The sequence below is a fragment of the Elgaria multicarinata genome, chromosome 11 (genome assembly GCF_023053635.1).
Source record: "Elgaria multicarinata webbii isolate HBS135686 ecotype San Diego chromosome 11, rElgMul1.1.pri, whole genome shotgun sequence".
NCBI lineage: Eukaryota > Metazoa > Chordata > Lepidosauria > Squamata > Anguidae > Elgaria > Elgaria multicarinata.
Genome location: NC_086181.1, coordinates 19,778,241 through 19,803,186, shown reverse-complemented (window position 1 = coordinate 19,803,186; position 24,946 = coordinate 19,778,241). Strand labels below are relative to the sequence as shown.

The window sequence follows — 24,946 nt, the reverse complement described above, 5'->3', positions numbered from 1 at the left end:
TTTGATCAGCGTTCCCTACACCTCCTGACAAATTCATGTTGGCTTCTAGTAATCACTGCATTGATTTCAAGGTGTTTACAGATTGACTTCTTTATAATCTGCTCCAGAATTTTCCCAGACTGACTGGTCTGTAGTTCCCAGGTTCCTTTTTGCCCTTTTTGAAGACAACGTTAGCCCTCCTCCAGTCGTACGGCACCTCACCCGTCTTCCATGATTTTACAAAGATAATAGACAAGGGTTCTGAGAGTTCTTCTGCTAGCTCCTTCATTACTCTTAGATACAGTTCATCGGGCCCTGGAGATTTAAACTCATTCAGGGAAATTAGGTGTTCTTTGACCATTTCTTTATCAATCTCAAACTGCAATCCTGCCTTCTCAACTTCTGCTTCACTTTTTCCAGGAAGGAGTCATAGACCCGCTTTTAGGAGAAGACCGAGGCAAAATAGGAATTAAGCACTTCAGCCTTTCCTTTGTTGTCTGTTATCAATTTGCCTTCCTCATTAAGCAGTTGAACCACCCACTGATGATCTATTTAGATGGCTCACTAGTTAGTTATCCAATATGGAGTAGTTAAAAGAGGGATTTCTTGCATTGTATTTTGTTCCATTGTAATGATTTTTGTTTATCCTTGCTTTTTGCCTTCCCTGTATTTTGTCTTTTATGAAAAGTCTTGCAAAGTCTGTAATCCACCAGCAAATGTATTTGTATTGTGAAGCCTTAGCCACAGATGATCTAAAAGAAGCTAGCAAGCTTAAGTTTTGAATTGCTTTAAAAGGGGGGAAATGTTAGCAGAACCACCTCCATTTTTAACAGGAAACTGTAAAATCTCCATTGCACACCAAGCAAAATGTCATAATGCCCTGTATGAGAATGTCTCCTTGTGTGCGTCCTTGCATCCTTGATTACTAATATAAACAAGAGTCCTGGCTCCAGCTGTCTGTGTCGAAGTTAACTCTCTGTAACTTACTGTCAGGCCAAAGGTATTGTTTACAGGACTGTTTAGCATAATTAGCTATGCCTCAGTGTTATGTTTTGATTGGTTAATGCTGCTACTGGGCCCTGCCCCTTGAAAGCTTTAATACTGTACCATATTCCCTATGTCTTTTGTCTGATTGCTCCCTTTGAAGAGACCAGGCCTTGATTACTAATCAATAAAGCGCTTTTGAACCCTCTGTCGCTGGAATGGTGGAGTCGTGCTTAAGGGCTGTTTGGATCTCGTCCTTGGGTGAAAAGAACATTGATCTAACAGTGGGATATAGGTGATCTTCCAGGCATTGCATACTTGGACTTCCAAAAAACTTTTGATAAAGTCCCTCACCAACAAACCTAGCAGTCATGGGATCAAGGCACAATCTACACAACTGCTTTAAAACAGGCTTATAACAGTAGCGACAACTGTTTGGTCCCAGGACACACAGCATATACATTTTTCAAAATGTTTTCAAAGTGTCATATCATTCTTTGTGAAGATCTGGCCCAGAAGACATGACCTTGGTCAGAGATTAAAAAAGAGGAAGTAGACAGTAGGAATAAACAAACAGTGGTCACATTGGAGGGATATGAGAAATGGGGCCTTGTACCACATATGATGTTGATGCTCATCATCATCATCATCATCATCATCATCATCATCATCATCATCATCATCATCTCTCCAGGGTCCCTGGAGATGTCTACTCATACTTAATGGGCTTTCGGAAGCAGGCTAAAACTTGTTTGTTCCAGCAGGCCTTTGGAGAGTAATTTGGTCCTCCATCTATGTTAATGAATTATAATTTTGTTGTGTATTTTAAACTTTTTTTTTTACATTTCTTTTCTTATGTATGTTTAAAACTTTGTAATGCCACCTTGAGGCCCAGTATTGGGCAAAAGGCGGGAATATAATAATAATAATAATAATAATAATAATAATAATAATAATAATAATAATGATGGAACATGAACATAACTCCCATTCAGACTTTACTGCTCAACATGGAAAGATCTTAACTGAACATGGTAGGGTGGCATGCAGTGGGACATGGGTGGCAGAGCTTGCATACATGGCCCCATTCCTTGTGTACACATTTAGCCCTGCTCATCTGAACAGGTCTAGATTCATCAGAGATATCCACCAGCCCCATATCTGCTTAGCTTTAGCAAGGTTGTTGTTTCTGACAATGTTAAGACTGTTCAAGACCGCACTATGCTTTCTCCAGAAATGCCTTACTTCCATGCCTGGTGGAGCCTGGGCATGGGGAGGCTATTGTGGGTGGGGGTGGGAGACGAGGCATGGAACCACACCATTGGCGGCCTCCCCGTGGTGCCAACAGAGAGGGGAGGAGAATTAGAGCCCATTTATTGGCTCTCACCCCTCCCCTTATCCTCCTCGTTGAAGCATGGCTCCCTCCCTCCCTCCCTGTAGGCAGTGTGGGCTTGCTGCCCATTCTATGGGGGGGGGGGAGTAGGAATTTTATGCTCATAATCTTTCATTGGTTATGAGCTTTTCACCTACTTCACACTGTAAGACAGGTGGGGAGAAATAATTAGGTTGATTTGGTGTTTTATAACAATTTGGTTGCATTTGTTGATAGGCAGGTATGTACAGACATCTTGAGTGGGTTAGGGTCAGTGAGCATTAAGAGGCACTGTTGCAGTGATTGGTAATACCTGAGGCTCCCCAGCTGCGAGTCTCATGGCCCAGCTGGTAGAGACAAAGGTTAACTTTGAGGCCAACCTTTCTCACCCACTCAGAGCCTTGCGGCACGAGGGGAGTGACACAGAAGGCCTCCCTACCCCAAAAGGGAAGCCTGGGAAATGGTGAACGTTGAGGCACCACTCTCAGGCTGTGAATGTCTCGCCCAATAAAACAATGGCATGAGGCTGGACTAGAGAAGTTGCCCACTTAGGATTTCCCTTTCTGTAGATCTATTAATAAATGTGCCCCTGTTTAAATCCCAATCTTGTATCTGCCTTGTTATTTCCCGCACTACACATTATTTTTTCTATTGCTTACATCTAACTTTATTATTTTTTGTATACTTTTCTTCTGTGCTTTGTGCCTAGAAATGGCTCCACTCCTTAAACTGTTGAATATTTACGTTTCTTCACACAAAATTCTGTTACCCTAGTTATTCTGCAGAGAACTTTGTTGCATCTTATCACAACTCTTTGAGCTTCCCTTGCCATTCTTTGCACCTAAGGAGTTGTTCCTCCAAGCGATATTCAGCAATAATGTTTTCTTTAAAGTAATTTAAGTATTTCTCAAGAGGCTAATTAAGATGCGCGTGCCTATTGCTTCTCATATTCTACTTGGGCAATTGCAGCCTAAATAAGAATTTCTGGGCATGAAGCAGAGAGTAACCCATTGTTAGTGTAGCTGAAACATGGGAGTGAGTGTTGAAGTGAAGTATCTCTGTACCTAAAGACCATGATTTGAAGGCAAAACCGATAGCTATTGTCAATAGGCTTTTAGATTACTAATCCCAGAAGGTTCCTGATTTATGACCAGCAACAAAAATGGCCATACCAAGTTTTCTGCTGCCTTGGATCACTGGTGAGAATTACCTGCACACACTGAATGCACTGTTATTCTTACCACTGTGACATAAAAGATGGACCACTATGGTGACTAGATACAAAGTATGTATGGACTAGGGGTGTGCACGGACCCCCCGCTCCGCTTCACTTGCAGATCTGCCATTTCCCGGATCGGGCCGCTCCACCCTGCCCCCGCTCCGCCCACTTCCGCTCCGCTCCGCTCGGAGCTCCGGATCCGGATCGGAGCTCCGTTTTTTCCCCCCATAGGTTTGCATTGAAAGCTAAAAAAGTAAACAACTTTTTTTCTGTGAAAGTTAGAAACCTCACGTTTGGCACCATGACACCTCATGGGGGTATACACATGCACGCCAAGTTTCAAAGCAATCCCATCATCCCCTGATTTTTGGGGAATTTTTGAAAATCGGGCATCCCATTCACGCCCCTTTCCATAGCTCCGTCAATTTGCACGTTAGAAACCTCAAACACGCCACCATGAAAGCTTATCCAGGGATACATATGCCGCACGCCAAGACTCAAGGCAGTCCCATCATCCCCTGTTTTTTGGCGGGGCTTAAACCTGCAAAATTTGGAACTTCCAAAACTCCAAGTGAGCGCAGGAAGGACTTCTCCCCTGAGTCAAAGCCACACACACACAACATCCCTGCAAGGTGGGCAGGGGAGGAGGGAGGGAAGGCAGGCAGGCAGGCATGCAGCTGGCATTTCTGGGGGCATAAGGAAGTGAGCCAAGGATAAGCCAGTAATGCATATAAAATGGAATAAATAAATAAATAAACAAAGGAGGGGTGGAATTAAAAGCAGCAGTGTTGCTCAATAAACAGCAAGAAGAATTTTTTTTAAAAGGCTATATCTGTCTTTTACCAGCAATAGGGGGACGTGCCCGGGGGAGGGGGAAGTAGCTGCCAGTTCAACTCAAGACAGCCATTGCTTCACCAACAGCTCTGAGCTTGAGAAGTAAACGCTCACTTCAACTCATAATAGGCATCGCTCCACCACTAAGAAATGAACGCTCACTTTGACTCATGATAGGCATTGCTCCACCGTTTTACTCTCTTTGGAAGGCTCTAATGGCCTTCCAGTGCAGGAGAGAGTGGGGCACGTCCACGATGAGATGCCCTAGGGGAGCTCATCCCCTTGCACCACATCTTTTCAGTTGTTCCCCAAAGTTAGGGTGGGTAGCAGTGCTGTGTTTCTATCTCTTATTCTTGGCTTAGTATATGATTTCAGGTTGTGTTTGTGCATTTGGTGGGGCTACTGTGTTAAAAAACACTGGGAAAAGTCCGTTCAGATTAAGAAAGAGAAGTTTCCCAGAATCCCAAGTTACCCGTTTTGCCTACGCCCTCCTCTAACTTTGGGATCATGTGATCATGACCGGGAGCTGACTCTGCCCCTCAGCCCTTTGAAAAAGGTATTTTTCCCGCCGATTTTTAAAAAAATTCTAGCGCGCGACCCGCACGACGCAGAGAGGTGAGAGTAGTCTCAAAATGACCCCCATCCATGACTCTCTGTGCACAAGAATTTTCTGAACGATAGCTTAAAAACCAACCCAGTTATGCCCGAGTCTTTCCCTCAATGCAATCCTATGGGCGAAAAGCCGAAAACGCCGTTTGAGCCGTGAGGTTGACCCGATTTTCAAAAAAATATAGCACGTGACCCGCACGATGCAGAGAGGTGAGAGTGGTCTCAAAATGACCCCCATCCACGACTCTCTGAGCACAAGAATTTCCAGAACGATAGCTTCAAAAAGAATGTAGTTATCCGCGATTATTTGCCGCAATGCAATCCTATGGCGAAATGTTTTCAAGATGGCGATCGGAGCGCTCCGCGGAAACCGGAGCGCTCCGAAAATGGGCGCTTCTCTTCGCCTTGCTTCTAGGGGTCCGCGGTCCGCTCCTACTCCGCCTCTGGGTAAGGCGGAGCAGGCCAATCCGCTACTGCTTCTACGCTCCTAATCGGAGCGGATCACACCCCTAGTATGGACCACTAGATGGACCACTCTGGTGACAAAATATGTATGCTCTCATTGTTGTGTAGTATTATGATTTTTGTGTGGTTCTGTTACAATTTCCCCTTCTATACAACTATGGAAGGTTCAATATGTTTTTTCTCTTCTTATGTAATCATCTCAAAGGTTTCTTTTTTGGGCTTTTATTTATTGTCTTCAATTCAATTTGCCTCTTTAATTGATAAATGTTATGGAACTTTTCTTCTGATACACCTGGAAGGGGAATGTGAAAATTGTTGATATCATTTTGAAATATTTAGTAGAATTTATTAACTTGATTAGAGTAGAAGCTTTTTGAATTAAAGGAGCTTGTCGGAGGTGAGGGATTTCTAAAATGTTAATGACATATGGTTGCAAATTCTTGGGTCATTTGTATGTGACCTTTGGGTTAACTATACATCATATGTGCCTGATCATCTAGGTAATGTATGGTCTTCTATTGCAGAGGATAATTAGTTTGTGTACCTTTCTCCCCAATTTATCAATCAGTTGATATTGATAGATGATTTTTGAGATGTCTCTTCCATGCATAAATTTATCTGTTATTGTTCTGACAAAATTGGAATCAGCTGCAAAGCCCAACAGGACTATGTTGCTCACACTCTCCACTCATTGGCACCCTGCAGCTTACTGCACTTGGTGATTTGATCTGCACAGGATTGTTGCAATATGATGTGGCAGGAATAGACATCCTGGTAGCCTTTAGATATTTTGGATAATGCCTGACTATTGGTCATGATGGCTGGGGCTTATGGGAGTCATAACTGCAACATCAGAAGGCCACCAGGTTGCCCACTGTTGGGGTAGGGATTCAGCAAAGTAGCTTTTTCACCTATTCAAGCTCATTTTGAAATATAACGTTATCTATTAATGTTATATCTCTTTAAATAATAACAATAATTGCAGATTATAACACTATAACTTCATGGAAACATCTAGTAGCAGCTGGGAATACCGTCTCCTTTTCTCGAGTTGATTCTTGTACCTTTGATAGTTGCAAGACAAGCAGAAATGTAACAGCAGAATATGCTCCAAGCATGGACATGCACTAATAGGAAATCCCTTCTCACTTTTAGTTGCACCTGGCATATAGAAGTTAAAAGCAGAGGTAGAACTACACCTCCTATCTTGCATGTTTGTGTCATACCCCTCCCTTAGAGATCCCTTCCCCAAGGCTATGGGTATATTTACGGGGTATAAGGTGTGTGTGTGTTATCATTTCACTTCAAACCTTGCACCTTACACACCTTCAAACCCAGATCAAGAAAATGCAGCTTTTCCTACCAGACTTTGACCACTGTCAATACCACATATTCCCAACAATATAACTATTGTCTCACATTGACTATCTTGAGTGACAGATGAACAAAATAAATGATTATTCATTAATAACACTTTAAAACAGTGGGTAAGATGTATTTGTGTGTGTTCAATACAGCACTGAAGTTGTTGTTACTATTTTTATTGTACCTATCCTTTTCTCTACTCTCCCTCAACATCTAACCCCCAAATCACAAACAGGCCTTAGCTAGACCTAAGGATTATCCCAGGCAAATGGAGGGGCCGTCCCTGCCTGCTCCCAGGATCCCCTGTGTGTCATTTGGATGCATGGGGATGATCCCGGGATGATCCCAGGATAAAGGCCTGGTCTAGCCATGGCCTTACTCTCCCACTAACTGACTGACCACCAACACTCCTATTTAAAAGACTGCTACTTCATGCTCACTCACTCTCCCCTCCCACATTCATTCACTTACTGTATTCACTCTATATGATTGACATTGACAACATTACCATATATATATGGTGATATATATCACATCACATCACATAACCAGGCATCACAGTATGCCAGAACAAGGATGTGTATGGGTGGGAGAACGATGTGAGTGACTTTGTTCAGATGAGAAAAGCTCCTCAGCAGACATATTCCACAGGGATTCGGCTGGCCTCCCAACAGCATTCTCACTCTGAATGAAATAATACAAAATGGAGTGGCAGGTTGCTCTCCATGGCTTTTCCAGGGTGAGGAGGACTACTGCAATTCTGGAGCCAACTGGGTATTGTTTGATGTTTTGCTAAAAGGCCATAGCTTCTTAGCGTTCAGAATGCATACACAAGATAGTTGATTTCTAGATTAGTTGCTGGACTACAATTCATAGTTTCAGGATTTAAAGAGGGAAAGTTTTCAGGACTTGCAGAGGGTATCTGGGGAATTGTGGTGGAGCCTTGTGAAATGGAAGAGCAAGGGAAGCAATTCAGAAATAGTCTTATGTTGTTTTGGATCTTCCTGAGTGCTTTAAGCAGCATTGGGATGAAGGCACAATTAGGGCAGTGGGTCTCTGACATGTCTAAGGGTCTTGAAAATACCTGTCATTTGCTTTAAACAGCCTAGAATGATATGTCACAAACTTCCACATTACTAGTATTAATATATCTTGAGTCTGATAGGCATCCTTTACCTGTGTAGGCAGACTCTAACAGGCCCTTCATACATTTCATTAGAAGTCCTGAATAACCTAAGCAAATATGGCCTCCCAAAATTTTTGCCACCCCAGTTGAGGGCAGCAAAATGTTTGAGGGGGGAGGGAAAAATAAGATTTCACCCAATATTCTCAGGCAATTTCTATGAAAATTCTCTTCAGAAAAATGTTGGCTCTGTGTAGAGAATGCTGAATGGGACTCTAATATTAGTTCATATCAGTGGAAGAAAGATGAAATGTGCTAAGAGAGGAGGCTGACCGATTTCTTCCTTGAATCATTAGCATACTCATTTATTTATTTTTTTGAAATTCTGGATTTGATCTAGTATACCCCTGTAGAATGTCTCTATATTTTTTATGAACTGATACAATTTTAGGAAGAGGAAAATGAACAAACACTTGCCACTACTTGTTATAACATTTAAAAATCTTCAAGTGGTTTGCCCCAAAGCTATTCTATGATGATGAGGCACAGAAGTTAATGGTTTGGTGGGCACATATTTTTAAAATTAATTTCATCTTAGTTATTAATCATAGCACAAAGGAAGACTTGAATCTGGCAGAAATTCCCATTGTTAGATGGGACAACTACCAGAATAAGATAGGGAAAATGAATGTTGGTTGTACTTTTTTCCCCACTAGACGAAAACCACGGAGGAACTGGGGATGAGGAATGAAACCATTATCACAGAATTCATCCTTCTTGGTTTTGGAGACCTCCAGCAGCTACAGATTCTTCTCTTTGTGGTGTTTCTAATGATCTATATCATGACTATGGCTGGGAACCTTCTCATTGTGCTACTGGTTGTGACTGATCAGCACCTACATACTCCAATGTATTTCTTCCTTGGGAATCTATCCTGCTTGGAGACCTGCTACACCTCAACCATCATTCCGAGAATGCTGGCCAGTTTTTTTAACTGACAGCCAAAGCGTTTCTGTTCACGGCTGCATTGTGCAATTATGGGCCTTTGGTTTCCTAATTGCATCCGAATGCTATCTGCTGACAGCAATGTCTTACGATCGCTATGTGGCAATATGTAGGCCCCTTCATTATTCAGTCCGTATGAATTTCAAGATTTGTCTCCAGTTGGTGTGTGGCTCTTTTCTCGGCAGTTTTGTAATCAACACGACATTGATGATATTTCTACTGCAGTTATGTTTTTGCGGCCACAATGTGATTGACCACTTCTTTTGTGATTTCATTCCATTGGTGAACAATGCCTGTATCGATGCACATAAGTTAAAACTTTTATCAGTTGCCCTGTCTTCCATCTGCATCCTGCCATCATTCATTATAACAATAGCATCATATGGATGCATCATTACTTCCATTCTTGGAATACCATCCACCATGGGGAGGCAAAAGGCCTTCGCTACTGCTCCTCTCATCTCACTGTGGTGATCATCTTCTACAGTACTCTCCTCACTGTGTATATCTTGCAAGATAGCAGTGAACTGAGAGAGCTGAACAAAGTCATTTCTGTCTTCTACACTGTTGTATCACCTTTGATCAATCCCTTCATATACAGCCTAAGGAACAAAGAGGTGAAGGAAGCCCTGAAGAGAGCAGCTTTAAAAAAAGCCCATCAGTAAAGAGTTCATAAAGGACATCATAAAAGAAAGATGCCATCTTTGTGCATAGTTCTACAGGTACAAAACATGAGTCCTTCTCTTATGCTAAGCAAGTGTATGCTGAGAAGAAACTGAATGGGAAAGAAACCTACTTTGGTACTTGCACTGGCAAGAAAGAAGATTGCATGCAGAACTTGAATGTGATTTCTGCCTACACACATTTCCACATTCAACATCCTCACACAAGGGGTCAGACTGCAGGATAAATATATGCATGTGGCACCCATGTCCCCAACATCTTTGCAATTCTGGCCCAGACCCCCATTCTATTTTATTATAGTCTTAGCAGGATGCTTGCGGCAAACCTGTCATCAGTTTGGTCCTAGTTGCAGGGTATTTTTCATTTGCTCTGCACGGATCCTAGGAAGGAAAGTTGTGATTTGTGGGTGGACCCTCATGGTCTTAGGTTAATTTGATCTCTTTTGCTTCTTTCAAAATCTATTTTAAAGTGTGTTATTCTTTTTTTTTTTTATCTTGTACACTGCTCTGAAATTTTCAATGGGGAGCAGTATATAAATATTGTAAATAAAATAAGAATAATAAATTTGGATAAGCCAAGTATTTGTGGGAAATGCAGATAGGAATATGGTAGGTGGGTACTTCGAGACACCTGTATGATGATTAGTGAATCCTGAAGCTTGCTGCTCAGAGCTGTGTGGGTGGCCCTGATAGTGGTCACCTTTGGGGCTAACTTGACTCCACCACTCGGAGGTTTGGGGCCCCATGAGGGAGTTACATGGGAAGGCCACCCTACTCATCTATTTCTATATACAGCCATATGGAGGGGTGAGAACATGCCCTCCCCATTCAAAGGCCAAGGAGATCTCACCCAAGTAGGCCAGACTAGTCACCTGTACCATAAATACCCTCTCTGTATGCAATAAATGAGTCCCTATTTCAGCCTTTTCCAACCTGGAGCTTGCCTTCATGGTGCCACTTTGCCACTAAACCCTGCGGGATTAAATGAGGGGTTGGAATTTTTACCACTTCTGTAACTGCCTGGATGTTTTGAGACATTCCCTGGTGTTTGTAGCTCAGTCCAGAGATGAGAAGACCTTGAGTGAATTGCCCTGCCATGGTAACACCTGTACGGAACTCAAAGAAAAGAACTTGTCCAATAGTATAAAAACACATAGCCTGCAGCTCATCCCATCTAGTCACCAGTGTATAGACACAAGACAACCTGCTGTAAATAATTTCTGCAGACATTGTTACAAGTGGAAGAATCTGTTATTTTAATTGTTTTATACTAAACTAGCAGCAGCCCAGCAGGATACTCAGAAGCGTCCCAGAACAGAGGCACCACCTAGTGGAGGTAGTGGATGCAGTGGAATGCAGAAGAACATTTTATTTTATGTAGTTAGTGGTGCATCAGTTCTCTTGCCCATGAGTAGAAAGCTATTTGGGCCTCTTTATGGAGTTGGAAGCCTTTTCAACCATCTCCTAAGCAACAAATTCTTTTGATATTGTATTCAGTCATTATAGATAAGCCCCTGGCAGGTCCTCAATGTTAGCTTCTTGGGTTTTTTTTTTAAGAATAGGTGAGATGTACATTATCTTCTGCAATGGCAGGATGCCCATTATCAGGGGCAACATTTGTCCCTTGCACGTTGGATGCAGTCATCGGACTGACCTCAGAATGGGAGGAATCAGTGGAATCGTATGTGATTCCATAGAACCCTCCCAAGGCAGAAGTGCACCACAAAATGATCTAGAATAGCTGCTGTAGGCCAGGCCATTATGGGATCATATTTGCTGCTGATCCTGGTGGCTGTAGGAATGTTGTCTTGCTTTTTCTCACTTTATTAGTCTGGTTGAGCTAAATAAACTTCAATAGTTCACTCATTCACGTAGATTCATTGCTGCTAGATATCCCAAAAGAGCCATTGCCAACTGGCAAAACAACTGGCAAAACAGAGGGAGGTCATCCCAAAGGATTGCGGTTTTAATTGACAAACATTCTTCTCACTGCCTATCCATCTCCTCCTAGTAGCCACCTGCCTCACTTCCTTTGGCAGGGGCTCACGGAGAAGGGCCCCTGTAGATGATCTTAAGGTCCAGGTAGGTACATATGGGAGGAGGCGTTCCTTCAAATAACCTGGCCCCAAAACGTTTATTATTATTTATTATTATTATTTATTTATATAGCACCATCAATGTACATGGTGCTGTACAGAGCAAAACAGTAAATAGCAAGACCCTGCCGCATAGGCTTACATGTCAATACCAGCACTTTGAATCGGGCCCGGACCTGGACTGGCAGCCAATGAAGTTGTAAAAGGACTGGTGTAATGTGATCTCGCCAGCCAGTCCCTGTTAGTAAACAGGCTGCCCTGTTTTGTACCAGCTGAAGCTTCCGGACCGTTTTCAAAGGCAGCCCCATGTATAACGCATTGCAGTAATCCAAACGAGAGGTTATCAGAGCATGGATAGCTGTAGCTAGGCTATCACTGTCCAGATAAGGGCGCAGTTGGTATATCAGCCTAAGCTGATAAAAGGTGCTCTTTGCCACTGAGTTCACCTGTGCCTCAAGTGACAGTTCTGGATCCAAGAGCACCCCCAAACTACGGACCCGGTCCTTTAGGGAGAGTGCAACCCCGTTCAGGACAGGGCAAACATCACCTCGCCGGACAAATGAACCACCCGCTAACAGTACCTCCGTCTTGTCTGGATTGAGTCTCAGTTTGTTAGCCCTCATCCAGTCCATTACCGTGCCCAGGCACTGGTTCAGAACAGTCACTGCCTCACCTGGGTTTGATGAAAAGGAAAGGTAGAGCTGGGTATCATCCGCATATTGATGACACTTCAGTCCACATCTCCGGATACCCTCCCCCAGCGGCTTCATGTATATGTTAAACAGCATAGGGGATAAAATAGAGCCCTGCGGAACCCCATGGCTTAGGAGCCATGGCACAGAGCAATAATCCCCCAGCACCACCTTCTGGAATCGGCCATCCAAGTAGGAGCGGAACCACTGCAATGCAGTACCTCCAACTCCCAGCTCAGACAACCTATCCAGAGGGATACCATGGTCGATGGTATCGAAGGCCGCTGAGAGGTCTAGGAGAACCAACAGGGTCGCTTTCCACCTGCCTCTCTCCCGACAGAGGTCATCCCACAGGGCGACCAAGGCAGTTTCCATTCCAAAACCAGGCCTGAAACCCGATTGAAATGGATCTAGATAATCCGTTTCATTCAAGAGTGTCTGGAGTTGTCCTGCAATCACCTGCTCAAGCACCTTGCCCAGGAAAGGGATATTAGCCACCGGCCTGTGGTTGTTAACATCCTCCGGGTCCAGATTAGGCTTCCTCAGGAGTGGTCTAATTACCGCCTCTTTTAAAAAGGCCGGCACCACTCCCTCTCTCAAGGAGGCATTTACAACCTCCTGGACCCAGCCGGCGATCCCCTCCTTATTTGATGTAATGAGCCACGAGGGGCAAGGGGCAAGCACACAGGTGGTCGACCGGACTTGGCCAAGCACCTTGTCCACACCCTCAGGCCTCAATAACTGAAACTCATCCAATAAAACTGAGCCGGACGACTGATCCAACAATCCAGTTTTTGGTCATGACCCTCCAGTTGAAGGCCACTAGGTCAAAGGATGTTTGGTAGTCTAAGGGCCTCTGCAAATGCCAGACATTGCCACTTGCTGTTAAGAGCCTGGGATTACATGTGAAGAACTTTCACGTTATTTGTGTCATTCCACCTCCTGCCAGATTGCTCATCCTTAACTCTGTAGGTTAAGGGTTCCTTTGTTAGAAAAAATGGGAAAATGTGCCACTCCTAATTCAACAATTTAAAGATTTTTAGGAGTGGGGAATCCTCCAAAAATAGTTCAGTGATGGTATGCAACAATGTAAGAGCTTTTGATACCTTTTTTAAAATAATAATAATAATAATAATAATAATAATAATAATAATAATAATAATAATAATAATATGGTCCTGGTTATGGATCAGAACACATAGGAAGACTTGAATCTAGCACAAAATCCCATTGTCGGATGGAACAACTACTGAAATAAGAAAGGAAAAAAATATGAATCTTGATTGAACAAATTGTTTCCATTAGATGAAAACCATGAAGGAACTGGAGATGAGGAATGAAACCATTATCACAGAATTCGTCCTTCATGGCTTTGGAGACCTCCAGCAGCTTCAGATTCTCCTCTTTGTGGTGTTTCTAACGATCTATATCTTGACCATTGCTGGGAACCTTCTCATTGTGCTACTGGTTGTGACTGATCAGCACCTACATACTCCAATGTATTTCTTCCTTGGGAATCTATCCTGCTTGGAGACCTGCTACAGTTCAACCATCCTCCCTAGAATACTAGCTGGATTATTAAGTGAAACCCCAAGTGTTTCCGTTCAAGGCTGCATTGCACAGTTATGGGCCTTTGTTTTCTTAGCGGTAAAAGAATGCTATCTCCTGGCAGCAATGTCTTACGATCGTTACTTAGCAATATGTAGGCCCCTGCATTACTCCACAGTGATGAATTTCAAGGTTTGCCTCAATCTGGTGGCTGGATCTTGGATTGGTAGTTTTGTGATTGACACCATATTGTTAATATTTATATTGCAATTAACTTTCTGTGGCCACAATGTCATTGAGCACTTCTTCTGTGATTTCATTCCAATGATGAACCTGGCCTGCAGTGATGCACGTCAGGTAAAACTCGTATCAGCAATTCTAACATCTATCTCCACTCTGTCACCATTCATTTTAACCATAGCATCATATGGATTCATCATTACTGCCATTCTTGGAATCCCGTCTACCAGGGGAAGGCAAAAAGCCTTCTCTACCTGCTCTTCTCACCTCACTGTGGTGACTATTTTCTATGGCAGCCTCACCATTGTCTACCTCTTGCAAGACAACAATGAGCTGAGAGTGCTGAACAAAGTCTTCTCTGTGTTTTACACCATCCTAACACCTCTAGTCAATCCACTCATATACAGCCTAAGGAACAAAGAAGTGAGAGAGGCCCTGAGAAGAGTAGCCAGCAAATGTTCAATGTGCAAAAGAATTCACTGAATTGTTGTTTTCATACTTTTTGATGGAACTTATTTCCATTATATGATTGAGTCAGAAAGAAGAGAAACACGTTCTCGGTATGCTAAATGTCTATTTTCATAGAGCCTGAGGCATCTTGGCCTGTCTTTAATTCTAAGGCCTTCCCCAGGGTGTTGTCAGAAGGAAAAGTATGCAGAATTTCTTCTAGCCAAAAAATGGTCTCCTGTGGTAATCTATGGCAATTCAGAAATCAATCTTTTCACTAGAAGGAATTATGCAGACTTTTCCTTCTAACAACCCCCTGAGGAAGACCGTAGTATAAAAGACGGAAGGAAGGAACGTTGAAGGAACGCCTCCTCCCATATGTACCTACCCGGACCTTAAGATCATCTACAGGGGCCCTTCTCCGTGAGCCCCTGCCAAAGGAAGTGAGGCAGGTGGCTACTAGGAGGAGGGCTTTCTCCGCTGTGGCACCCCGGTTGTGGAATGAGCTCCCCAGAGAGGTCCGCCTGGCGCCTACACTGTACTTCTTTCATCGCCAGCTGAAGACCTTTTTATTCTCTCAGTATTTTAACACTTAATTTTAACTTAAATTTAAATTTTACTTTTTTATCTCTGTATTTTAATCTTATATCAATTTTGCTGCGTGGTTTTATCCTGGTTGTGCTTTTTATACTGTATTTTGTATTTGTGCTTTTAACCTGTTGGTTGTTTTATGATGGTTTGAATTTTTGTGAACCGCCCAAAGAGCTTTGGCTATTGGGCGATATAAAAACGTAATCAATCAATAAATAAATAAATAAAATAAGACAGGTTGCAACATGTCAGGCTTCCTGAAAATAAACTTTTAGCATCCAGAGAACATGTTTCTTTTCTTTCTGACCTGCTCTGGATGCTTATTTCCTTCTGTTTTGATTTTTAAATACATGATTAAGAAAGCATCATCCTACTGAACTATTAAAGCACTAGATGCTGTTTCTTCTCTATAGCTAAACAAGACTAGACCATGGCAGTAATTAGTTCAGAAATTATTAGGCAACACCATCTCCTGCAACACAGGGATGGTGAATGTAAGCCTATGCGGCAGGGTCTTGCTATTTACTGTTTTACTCTGTACAGCACCATGTACATTGATGGTGGTATATAAATAATAATAATAATAATAATAATAATAATAATAATAATAATGGAACCTTGGGAAGTCATGTGTTTCACACACACACACACCAGTGGGGGCCTTAAAAGCCTTATCAATACAAGAGTAAAGGTTTACTCTTGTGTTAATACGGCCTTTAGTTAACATGATTTGGATAGGGGTGGGGAAACCTGTAATTTCCCAAGGCACCAGAAATCACATATCCCCCCTGTGCCAATGGGAGCTTTAAAGGCCCTATTGACACAAGGGCAGCCATGATTCACACAGGATGGGAAAGGGAGCGATGCCTGAAGCCAGAGTGAATGGTTGCCAAGTGCTTGTGAGCCCCATGCGCGCTTGGCAGAGGCTTGCGCAGCTTAGCTTGAGGAGATGTGTGGAAGCAGCATCAGGGTGACTCTTTTCCTACTTTTTTACCCCTCACTACAGAGTGGCATGTGAATAATGTGAATGTGGCTCATGCGTAGTGAAATTTGCATAGGGTACACCCCAGCCCCTCCCTTGTGCACCTGATTGGCCACCTCCATCCCCTTCCCCCTCCCCACTGGCAGCAACAGCCTAACTGCATGGCTGCCCCCACACCACATGCCACACTGATTGCCCATGCAGGGCTGTCTGTCATCACACTGATTGAATGATTGAATGCCCTGCTTGTTTGGTGCAGAGGAAATTAATTGCTATTACAGCTCGAGCTTTGGTCTTCAAACTTTCAAAAAAACCTTCATGTGTACACTGCTTAAGATTCAGTCTAAAACAAAAATGAGGAAAATTAGTCGGGTGGATCTTGAGTAATAAGCTTTATGCAACCACATTCTTATATATGATTAGGATCAATGACTATGATTTTTGGTTAAAACATGGTTTGAATTCAGTTTAAGTGCAAATTTTCAGGTTTTTAATGAAATCAAGTTAAGAAATTTGCATCATATGCGGAGACATCATATTTCCAGACTTGCAGCATTTGAGGTTCTCCAATAGTAGAATAAATAAATGTGTAAAAACACTGTTGTTTTCGTTAACAGCCATCCAGGCCATCTGTTTTGCCATTCTCTATGTCTTGCTCATACTCAACTCTAAATAGCAGAAAGAAATTCAACAGGGTCAATTATTGCATTCACAGCTCCTACCACAAAGTTATCCTTCTAACCCTTGCACAATGCAAATATGGGGGTATTTAGTATTGTCAAGGTAATTCTGATCAAATCACTACCTTAAAGCAAAACAAGGGACGTGAACATCAGCAAAACCCGCATACATCAAGGTTCTCCAAGTCCTACCTCAAAGCTCTGAGGGACTTAAGTCCGTATCAGGTTGTGAGCTTTCTTCTTCTTCTTTGTGCATGAAAATTGCAAAGTACTTGGATGCAAAATAAGGTTGTGCATAGCATGGAGAATGTGGATAGGGAGACATTTTTTGCCCTCTCTCAAAATACTAGCATACCGGGACATCCCATGCAGCTGATTAGTGGGAGATTCAGAACAGATAAAACGATGTACTTCTTTACACAGCACATAGTTAAACTCTGGAATTCACTACTAGATGTTTGGATGGCTTTAAAAAGGGATTAGGTATATTCCTGGATGATAAGGCTATCAATGGCTCCTAATCCTGGTGGTTACTTGCTTTCTCAAGTAGCACAGATAGTAAGCTAGGTACAGCAGTGCTGGGGATCATGGGTGGGAGGGTGCTATTGCACTCATGTCCTGCTTGTGGCTTGCTGTTCAACACCAGGTTGGCCACTGTGTTAACAGAACACTGGACTAGATGGACCCTTGGTCTGATCCATCCAGCATGGCTCCACTTATGTTCTTATGGAATGTACTTGAGTGGGCATTCAAAGGTATTTTTGGAAACCAAACCCCATCGTATTTAGTCTTAATTACCCTGCCAGGGTTATGATGTTACCATGTTGTTAGTTCCTCTACTGTTGCTGACAATGATGTGGATCAGTTGTGGGAAAATGCAAATAAATTATTCTTCCAGGCATTTTAAGTTCGACATTTTAAAATTGTTTTAAATCTGGCACTGCATTTTAAATCTTTACGTTGCTGCTGGTTTCGACTCTGGTTTTATACTGTAATTTAATTTTTTGTTTTGTTTGTTTATTACATTTCTATATTGCCCAATAGCCAAAGCTCTCTGCACGGTTCAAAAAATCAAAATCACAAATACAGCATAAAATGCAATATATGGCTTAAAACTGCAGTATAAAAGTGCAACCAGAGTAAAACCTACCGTATTTCTTCGATTGTAAGACGCCATCGAATCTAAGGCGCACACTAATTTCAGTGCCACCAACAGGGAAAAAAAGCTTTGATTCAAAGAAAAAATAAATTTCTCCAATCAGCCAGCAAAGCAATTTTACGGTATATACACGCAGCAGAGGGGGAGAGGAACAGGGAGCGAGCGAGACACAGACACGCGCGCGCGCACCCACACGTATAGAGGCAGGTTACATGAATGGGAAGCAGGAACCAATCGTCCCCTGCCTGGGAACGGACAGCCACACATGCATTCAAAAGCTGGTCTGCACCATTCACACGGACGGGAGGGTGTGGGCGGGCAAGCCCAACCAGCGCTGCTCAGGTGATTCTTCCACTTCCCATCTCCTTAACAGAGGCGAGGCCGAGCTCTTTGGAAGCTTGCTGGCCTGCCGGAGCTGGGGTCCCTCCCAGCGGCAACGTTTGAGATGCTCCGAGACGTTGCCCCTCTCCCCCCCGCTTCTCTCTCCACTCCCTTCTCTCTCGCTCGCTCTTCACCCCCTACCCTCTTTCCCCGCCTGTCCCGCTGCAGACTCGACAAATGTAATTACCGTATTTCTTCGATTCTAAGGTGCCATCGAATCTAAGGCGCACCCAATTTTTAGAGCTGTTACTTTAGGGAAAAAAGTGTGTCTTAGAATTGAAGAAATACGGTAGCAACAGGGCAGAGATTTAAAATGCAATAGCAGGTTTAAAACAGCAGAGCTAAAAACTGGAAGTTTTAGAATGTTTTATCATGTTGTTGCATTTTATACTTTTAACTGTTGTGAACCTCCCAGAGAGCTTTGGCTGTTGGGTATGACAGGGATGCTGAACTCGCTGAGCAACTCCTTTTGGATTGCTGCCTCCTTCAGTGTTCAGCCTTCCTTCTTTTTACCGCGTAACATGGAGTTAAGGCTGTAGATGTGGGGTGATTGGCACTTGTTTAACACAGCAGTTCATTTATTTATTAAAACATTTGTATCCTGCTCTACATCACTGGGATCTCAGGATGACGTACAGATAAAATCAGTTTAGTAATATTTTAAAACAAGCAAATTATAATAAAAGTATTTAGTGAATAGACCTTAGTGGTACAAAGGCAAGCAAGTTCTTAACCCAGCTGCATTTTGGCTTTTCCTCGCTGCTGCTTCCTCATGCTCTGAGCTTTCTCTGGCTCTTTCTCTTTGGATGACTCTCTCCTTTTATTCCCTTTCCCCACCCCCAAACTGAAAAAAAATACTTTTTCAGTCTTGAAGAAATGAAACTTAAGCAGAGAGAAATGAAACTTCGCCTCTCAGAGATCCCTCCTCCTAACAGAAAACCTCCAGGCCTCTAATCCTGACTTTATTACCTTTATTGATCATAAAGATTATTATTGCTTGTGGGTTTTCACCACAGCTCTACCCAAAAGCCTATTTAAGCAACACTATTAATAAAACTCACAAAATCCCCCCAAACCAATTAAGACTTACGTAGTTCCAGGTGAGAGGTGTATGCATGCCTCATTTGCCCATCCACAATATGGGTCTCTAGATGCTATACAGGCCCTTAATAAAGGAGAGAAACAAGGATCACTCTAGAATTCTTTACTAGTACACTTAATATTAATGATGATTCTGGAAAAGGAGTTAACAATGAGAGAAATGAGGCCAAAAAACCCTACTTTTTGCATGGTCCATGACGCTCACAACTTCCCAGGGGAACCCTTCTTACACAATTTCGAAATGCTACGTAAAGGGTTTCGCTTGGCTTATCCACCTTCAGGTCCACAATATTTTGCTCAGTTATTCCAACGTCAAGGGTGCACCTGGTTTGAAAAACAACAACTCCATAATTCTTGGATACTTAGATAAAATTCATTTTCAAGTCAAGATAAAATCAGGAGAGTAGACATGTTCAGCTCAGAAAAGCAGCCATGTAACTTTTCTATTATTTTAGCCAGCTTTGAGTTATGTCGTCATTTAAACCAGGGTTGAGCAACTTGTAGCCCAGCCACAACTCTGATCAACATAGCCAATGGTGGGGGATGAGGCAAGTTGTAGGCTGAAATATGTTGGTGCCTGCCTGGCCTCCAGAGGCAGGGAGTTCCATTGGAAGGGAGCCACCACACTGAAGGCTCTTCTCCAGGTGGTCTCAGTCAGACCATAAGTCCATGTGGAACCACAATTGCCCACCTCTGATGTAAGCCGACCGCCTGGGCTAAGATAAGGAGAGTTTTCCTTGATCATACCAAAGGCCTATTTAATCCAACCTCATATTTCCTATAGCGGTCAACCAGATGCCTCATGGAAGCCTGCAAACAGGGTGTGATGGTAATGTCAGTGGTGCAGCTGTCTAGCAACAGTGGTTTTCAGGGTCCTGTTGCCTCTGCATGAGGCTTGCTGGAACCTGACCAAGAGATGGGAAGGCAGTGAGTCTCAAAAATGCTTTCCCTCTCTATTCCTGTCTGGACACCCAGTGGTAAATGAGCTGCAGGCCATTTGTAAGAGGGAACAGACCTCACTCTTTTCACTCACAGCAACCTATCATACAAATTATTAGCAGAGTAATACGTCAACATGCCGCAGAGCTCTACTCCTGGCTTATTTATTTACAATATTTGTTTACCATTCTACATTTAGATAAATACTGGAGTGGTGAACAACAATTGATAAAAAGAACAAAAGATAAAACAAATGAAACATGATATTAAAATTATTTTTTGAAAACAGAGGCCTTAGCTAGACCTAAGGATTATCCCAGGCAAATGGAGGGATCCCCTGTGTGTCATTTGATGCACAGGGACGATCCTGGGACAATCCTGGGATATAGGCCTGGTCTAGCCATGGCCAGAGTGCCAATAAAACCAAGGGTGGTAAACGAAGGAAGGCTTACTGGAAAAGAGCTGTTTTGAGGAGGCCCTGAAAACAACACACTGTTGGTGACTTGCCTGACCTCCAGAGGCAGGGAGTTCCATAAGAAGGAAGCCACCATACTGAAGGTGCTTCTCCAGGTAGACTCCATTCGGGCCATATGTCCATGTGGAACCACCAGGAGCATGTCTTCTACTGACCTCAGTTGGTAAGGGAGAAGGCACTCTCTCATTTAGGGCTTTGTACCAAAGCCTTAAATCTAGTGCCAAAGACTTTTAGGATGCTTTTAGGATGAGTATGTTTTAGTACGTTTTTAGGAAGTTTTAACAATGTATACTGTGTTTTGATTAATATTTTATGTATTTTATACTTGCTGTTGTTCTCCGCCTCGATCAGAACGGAGAGGCGGGTTAGAATTATTATTATTATTATTATTATTATTATTATTATTATTATTATTATTATTATTTCTCACCTGGTAGAGAATAGGCAGCAAAGGAGTAGCATGCTGGAAAGGGGCAGTACTTAATAACAGCCGAGCTGCTGCATTCTGCACTAACTCCAGCTTCCGGAGAAGGCTTAAGGGCAGCCCAACATGCAGCATATTGCAGTAATCCAATGTTCCTTGAGGTTAGTAGTGCCTGTACCAATGTGGTCACGCTACCTCTGTCTATGAGAGGCTGTAGCTAGTGCACCATCTGAAGCTGGTAAAAGGCACACTGAGACGCCATACCCTCTCGGGCCTCCAGTGACAGTGATGGCTCTAGGAGTACCCCCAAACTGCAGAACTGGTCTTTTGGAGGCAGTGCAACTCCATCCAGAAAAGGTGATAAGCCTATCTCCCAGACCAAGGAACCACTCACCCACAGGGCTTCTGTCTTGACAGGATTCAGGTTCAGTTTATTGACCTTCATACAGTCCTTTACTGAGTTTATGCACTGATCCCAGATTTGCACAGCCTCACCTGATTTAGATGAGTGGGAATCTTGTGTAGTGGAGACTAAATGACATATTGGGGAAGAGGATTTCCTTAGTCTCATCCATCCATCATCCAGTCAATCTCACTGCTGCTATGAGCTGAGTAAGGAATGGGCTACATTTATGACAGCAGCTTGGATGACCCATGACAAGCAAGGAAAGGGAGTCAGCCTGGTTCTCTACTCCTCACTCACTTGCCTGGCAGGGGGTGATGGCTTAGATCAGTGGCGGGCAATTTTTGCTAGGGATGAGCAAATTTAACTTTTGCCTGCCCTGTGTGTTGCTCGCCAGATTCTTGCTGGCCACCTGACCTTGTTCACTGTGAGTGCCTTACTAGCACTGTGTGGCTGCATGATCCATTGACAAGTTACCAGTTTGTGCAGAATTGGGGCTCACTGTTGTTCGTAAATCCCCATTTATGGTTGCCAATTGTGCCGAATGGGAATTTGTGGACAATGAGCCCCCATTCTTTGCAAAAAGGTGGATCAGTAAGGGATCGGGTGGCAATGGACCACCCGGTCCACCAGATGCTCACATCATGGCCACCAAGCCCTCACTTTCCCCTTGCAAAGAGAGTGACAATACTTGACTGTTGAGGGCTTGACTGTGCGGAAATCCATAAACTTGACTCATCTCATCATGCAACGAGTTGGGCAGACCTGGGAATCTAAAATAGCTGTATTTTAAATTTTTAAAAAGTTTTAATATTGAACTACATTTAATTATATTTTTAGCTTTTGAATATTTCTATTTATGTGTTTTAATTGTATGTGTTTTAATTTTGTAAAGTCGGCTTGAGGCCCAGTATTGGGGAAAAGGCCAGATATAAATAAAAATAATAAATAAATATAATAATCATCATCTCTAAGACAGGCTAGTAGCCTGTAGAAAGGTTAACAGATTCCCGCACTTTCACATACAGATCCAGAGAGGGTTGTCTGTCCCATGTTAAATAAAGAGGCCCTAGTTTATCCCAAGCTCTGGTGTCTCAGTCTTTATTTCCTCAGTTCTTTCTCTGCTCACAAACACTTCACTACTATAAACAATATTTAATGTTAGCATTAAGGACTGAGTTTGTGGCATGACATTCCCTTCTAAAGAGGTAACATTTCATTACATCTTTCTAAGTTGAACCCATATTCTTCAGGATTTTCTGGACGTTCACTGCTGCTTAGCTGCAATTGGAGGTGCAATGAATTAAGAGTAAAGTTTTTGTTTTGGAGGGGTGAGAGGGAAGGTGCACAAATACTGAGGGTTAGATTCCACCCAAGTGGTTTAGTCATGAGCAAATGAGTGATTGCAATGGGGCCTAGCTGTGTCTAATTTAGGTCACAATCTTATTCATACTTACCAGGAGTCCCTTGATGTGGTGATTTGGGGTATGTAATCATGTGTTGGGATTGGGTTGATTGTAAAATAGTAATCTTTTCATGATGAAATTAAAATCCATTAAAAATACACTTTTAGAATTAAATTTAAAACAAACTCATTAAATAGCTCCCATTCCCCCCCTTCTCCCCTCCCCCGGCACAGAACTATGCTTGAGAAATAAGAATTAATATTGCATTTTGATTTTAAAAAAGAAAAAGAGTCAGAACCAATGATACACACTTTTTATAATTGTAGATATTCATCTCCTCCAGGAAAACAGGGCTTCCTTGCCAGACCAATATCTTCAAAAGCCATCCTTTCTGTGATCCAAGGAAAACAACAGTTTGATCCCCTTTCGGTCCAGCTTTATTATCTACAGCGATTTTGAGTATCCGGTCTCTGGAATGACAATATTACAGTACAATATTACTCAGTGGATTATCCTGTCATTTGTTTTATCAATTCTTCCACTTATATGTAAGTGTTCCTTAATTTTAGAAGTTCATAAGAACTTAAGAAGAGTCATGCTGGATCAGACCAAGGGTCCTTCTAGTCCAGGACTCTATTCACACAGTGGCCAACCAACTGTTGGCTAGGGACCAACAAAGCAGGGCACGGTGCAACAGCACCCTCCCACCCATGTTCCTCAGCAGCTGGTGCACACAGGCTTACTGTCTCGGATACTGGAGATAGCACACAACTATCAGGGCTAGCAGCCATTGATAGCCAATGCATCTATACTTACATAAACACAATTTTCCACTTCAACTGGCAAAAAACAACCACACAAAAGGTTGGATTCAGATGAATTCAACTGCACATACTAAATCTCATTGAAATCGATGAGAATGGAGTCATGACTTTGTCTGGATACAATGCAAAGTATTTTGAACTGGAATGGTGAATATTTTTCTGTCCAGGTTAAACCTGTGCTTCCTGGACTAATACATGGATTGGGATGCATTTATCTTTCAGATCATGTCCAGGGATGTCACAGGTGTCTGGTTTGGTTTGGGAATCCGGTGGGCAGGCTGCCTGCCCAGAACCGTGGACCCAGCTTGCTAAGCCATGGGACACTCGCGGACTGTGTGCTCACTCTACACGGTCCACAAAGGTTCTACAGCTGCCTACTTCTCCCTGCAAGCTAACTGTGAGCCAGCATTTTCCATAAAAACTGGACTCCTGAAACTGCAGAGATCTGATTTTACATGCAATGGCTGCCATAAATGGGCATTGCTCCAAGATAGCGCTTTAAAAAAAGAAGAAAAATCGAGCTATCTTCTATAACAATATATTATAAAGATCTATTTAAAAAAGTCAAGTATAATTAAACAAACATACTTAAGTGCAAAATGGAGCAAAATGAAATATGAACACAAAAAGTCTCTGTACACCTTTATAAGCACAGAAGCAGGCCAAAATACAATGATATACCAAAAAGATACAGCCTTTAAACACATCATGAAGTGATTAAGAAATACCTACAGTTAAAAGTAAGCCAGTCAAAGTTTAGCTATCCCTTAGAAAGGAAGTCTCTAGCTGTTAGTTTGTCTTAGCAATGGCACAAGGTTCATCGTGCTTGCTATGCATGCTTCCGCCGCACTTGCTGCTGGACATACACCAATGGAACATCTCTGTACTTCCATCACAACAGCAGAATGATGAACAGTAAG

General features: G+C 42.7%; 2 protein-coding genes across 2 annotated transcripts in view; one reads left to right on the top strand and one right to left on the bottom strand.

Annotated features, from left to right (window-relative positions):
- Positions 1-13,740: 13,740 nt before the first annotated feature.
- LOC134406689 (olfactory receptor 11A1-like) lies at positions 13,741-14,697 on the top strand. Its single transcript, XM_063138204.1, has one exon. It carries the CDS (start codon positions 13,741-13,743, stop codon positions 14,695-14,697), a length of 957 nt encoding a protein of 318 aa, XP_062994274.1.
- A 2,147-nt stretch (positions 14,698-16,844) lies between these two features.
- LOC134406688 (semaphorin-6A-like) overlaps positions 16,845-24,946 on the bottom strand; it is a 34,540-nt gene continuing 26,438 nt past the window's right edge. The window contains exons 12-15 of the mRNA XM_063138203.1: positions 23,514-23,672; positions 19,736-19,879; positions 19,545-19,619; positions 16,845-16,902 (exon numbers count right to left, since the gene is read on the bottom strand). Of these exons, the coding sequence (XP_062994273.1) occupies positions 16,845-16,902; positions 19,545-19,619; positions 19,736-19,879; positions 23,514-23,672 (436 nt within the window). The remainder of the gene's footprint in view (positions 16,903-19,544; positions 19,620-19,735; positions 19,880-23,513; positions 23,673-24,946) is intronic.